Source organism: Henckelia pumila, chromosome 2 (genome assembly GCF_033568475.1).
Source record: "Henckelia pumila isolate YLH828 chromosome 2, ASM3356847v2, whole genome shotgun sequence".
In the NCBI taxonomy this organism is placed as follows: Eukaryota; Viridiplantae; Streptophyta; class Magnoliopsida; order Lamiales; family Gesneriaceae; genus Henckelia; species Henckelia pumila.
Genome location: NC_133121.1, coordinates 125,327,403 through 125,330,785, shown reverse-complemented (window position 1 = coordinate 125,330,785; position 3,383 = coordinate 125,327,403). Strand labels below are relative to the sequence as shown.

At 35.1% G+C, this 3,383-nt stretch overlaps 1 protein-coding gene across 1 annotated transcript; it reads left to right on the top strand.

Moving 5' to 3' along the window:
- Positions 1 to 407: 407 nt before the first annotated feature.
- Positions 408 to 2,947, top strand: LOC140881536 (WAT1-related protein At4g08300-like). Its single transcript, XM_073286922.1, has 7 exons — positions 408 to 669; positions 846 to 908; positions 1,295 to 1,411; positions 1,583 to 1,826; positions 1,918 to 2,076; positions 2,202 to 2,353; positions 2,485 to 2,947. Exons 1-7 carry the CDS (start codon positions 458 to 460, stop codon positions 2,699 to 2,701), a joined length of 1,164 nt encoding a protein of 387 aa, XP_073143023.1. The 5' UTR covers positions 408 to 457; the 3' UTR covers positions 2,702 to 2,947.
- The last annotated feature ends 436 nt before the right edge of the window (positions 2,948 to 3,383 follow it).

Genomic DNA, 3,383 nt, shown 5'->3' with positions numbered 1-3,383 from the left:
TAATTTATGCATTAGCTTCCGCATAATTCAATTGAAATACAAAAATTAACTTGTGAGATGAAGTTCTGGTAAGAAGTTCGTTTTTTGTTTAGTTTCTAAAAATTTAGCACTTCGATCATTTATTTTTCAAACAGTGCTTATCACTTATAGTTTTCAGCTTTTCAATTTTGTTTTCAAATACTATATAATTTTTTTTCCAGACTATCTAGTTTTTATTTTCCTCCATTTCTTCATAATCTACAAATTAATTTAATCACTTTTAAAAAGCAAAAGTTATCTCAAATACTCCCTAAACACTGTCGCGTGCCATGTATGCAACTAATAACTTAAAAAATAACATGCTAGTCTTTTAGTCCATTAGTTCCTCCTGTTTGTATAAAAGGCCATATCCCATATCCCACGTCTCCCATGCAATCACTAAATAGCAAGTGAGAATAGATCAGAGGTCAGGAGAAAAATGAGTGAACAAACTGTGTGGGGGATGATTAGTGTGGGTTTCAACAAAATCAAGCCTTATGTGGCTATGATCTCTCTTCAATTTGGCTATGCCGGAATGTTCATCATCACACTAGTTTCTTTGAAACGTGGTTTCAGTCATTGGGTTTTGGCCGTCTATCGTCACGCCATCGCGACGCTGGTTTTCGCCCCTTTCGCCTATTTTCTTGACAAGTTAGTGTGTCATGCATCATAAATATATTTACAATATATCGTACGAAACTCTACCCCTTTTCTATCAGTAAACTTTTTATCACCTTTCAAATATGTTTTTTTCGCCAATTCTTAGCTATCATATGTTATCTGCCCCAGTTATTTGATCAGTTTGCAATATTTTTTTATTTTTTCAGGAAAACAAGGCCTAAAATGACAAAATCAATCTTCTTGAAGATCATGGTCCTTGCTTTCTTAGAGTAACGATCGCAACTCCTGTTATCTATACTATATATAAAACTTGAGGCACCTATACTAACCGAATTGGTTCGTTTATGTGACATCAAAGTCAAATTACTCATCTAACCTTAAAAGATAATAATTCATTTCTATAGATAAAGGACAAAAAAATCCACATCAAAATTTTTCTCTCTTTCTATGATAGAATTCATTATCATATTCAATTTAAAATTTGAAAGAACGACTTATCAACGTTTTTTCGACTCGCGGGCAAACTACTAATAATAAAATCACTACTGATAATGAGAAATTGATTCCAACATGTATACGTTGTAAGGATGTTGAATGGATTTGTAGCAATTAAAATCTTCAAGATGTAGATTATATTGGTTAATATAATGATCAGGCCGGTGCTGGATCAGAACTTATATTATGTTGGAGTCCAGTATGCATCGGCAACATTTGCAGCAGCTTCTACAAATGTTCTTCCTGCAGTCACCTTCATAATGGCTGTCATTTTCAGGTATGTTTATACATGCATTAATCATTTCAGGTGGGTGTTATGATCAATATTACTGTAAATTTGAAAAGGGCTTGTCACCATATTTGATCTCCACATATCCAAGAGTTTCATTTATGGTAACTATAAGTGACAGAGAATAGTTTTTTTCCCCTGTTTTCAATGATCTCACAGGATGGAAAAAGTGAATCTGAAAAAGATTCCCAGTTTAGCCAAAGTGATCGGTACACTAATAACAGTGTGCGGAGCAATGGTGATGACACTCTACACGGGCCCTATCATCGAAATCTTCTGGTATTCTCACGGCAGCAGCCACCACAAAGCGGCCGGCTCTGCTTCCGCGAACCAGCACTGGGCCACTGGAACGATTATGTTACTTTCTTGCATCGTGGGCTGGTCTGGTTTTTTTATCCTTCAAGTAAGTTTCCCGGATTCTTGATGGCGTTCAGATCACAAGCATAGCATCTGTTACATAATCTTCACTTGATTTTACTTTGTTTCATGAACAGAACAACACGTTGAAGGATTATCCGGCCAGTCTTTCGCTTACTACTTTGATTTGTTTGATGGGGACTCTGGAAGGTGGAGTGGTGGCTGTAATAATGGAACGCCAGAAGAGAGCTTGGGTGGTTGGTTTTGATTCACGGCTTCTGGCTTCTGCATATTCGGTAAATCCACTTCATTTAACTAAAAAAAACTTTGCTAAAAAGTAATCTTCATACTGGAAAAGTCTCTCATCAGAAGGTGATTCTCTGCTTACTAACTACGATACAACATTGTTGCATGATGATAGGGCATCGTATGCTCAGGAATCGCATATTACCTGCAAGGAGTGGTGAACAAGGTACGAGGGCCCGTGTTCGTGACCGCGTTCTCTCCACTCAGTATGATCATCACCGCCGTGTTGGGAGCTCTTGTTCTGTCTGAGCAAATTCACCTAGGAAGGTATATCTCATAAAATAAAATGTTATGATTTTATAAGACTAATTGATCCATACATTCGTACATCAAAAATCCAATTCAAACAGGGTAAATGACCCAAAAGTTGTCTGCTATTGTCATCTGAAAAATTGCAGCTTAATTGGTGCCGTCATCATAATTGCGGGGCTTTACTCGGTGGTTTGGGGCAAAAGCAAAGAAAATTCAGAATCAGAATCGAAAGATTCATCGGCCTGTGAGGATGAAAAAGGCCATGATGAATTGCCAGTTGTGGCACACAAGAAAACACCAAACAATTTTCATGACAAGAACTCCTCAATGCCAGATGACTATGGACAGGCATGCAGAGTCTGAGTTGTCTCAAATGTATGCAGAGTGGGAAAGTAGTATGTATAAACGTAATATGTATTGTAATTCTCGTGATGGATTTGTACATGCTGCACACAGTGTACAACGTGTACCTCCATGATTGGTCCAAATCAGTGGTTCCATTGATTTGGATCAATCATGACCTGCCACGCCACCCACAGGTACTACCCTGTGGGTAGCATCGACACTTTCGTTGTGATGATCAATTTTACATTGAAATTCTACTGTCTATTCCAGCGTTTATTTCTTTTACATTACACAAAACTGATCGTGTGGCCGAATAAAAAAAATTCATTTCATTAATTTGAACATATATATATATACATATATATATATATATATATATATATATATATATATATAAACTAATAGAATATTGTTATAAAAGTAAACCATAAAATGTAATTAACGAAATTACACATAACAAACATTCTATATTGTTTCTCTAAATAACTTATTCAAAAATTATTTGAAATATGTTGTTCTCGTATTTTTTGAAGAAAATTCGGCATTTTTTTTATTTTACGTACAATAAATAATTGTACAAGAATAAAACTAGTTTTTAACTAAACTCATGTGCAACATAAAATAGTAATAAATAATGAGCTAAAAAACGAAAAAAATAAATATATATATGATAATAATAAATTAGCTTAATATGAAGTAA

Excerpts from the sequence above, each read along its gene's own strand:
- LOC140881536 (XM_073286922.1), top strand. The coding sequence starts at position 458 with ATGAGTGAACAAACTGTGTGGGGGATGATTAGTGTGGGTTTCAACAAA. Across the intron at positions 909-1,294 it reads ATGGTCCTTGCTTTCTTAGA|GCCGGTGCTGGATCAGAACT; the intron begins GTAACGATCGCA and ends TATAATGATCAG. Across the intron at positions 1,827-1,917 it reads CTGGTTTTTTTATCCTTCAA|AACAACACGTTGAAGGATTA; the intron begins GTAAGTTTCCCG and ends TTTCATGAACAG.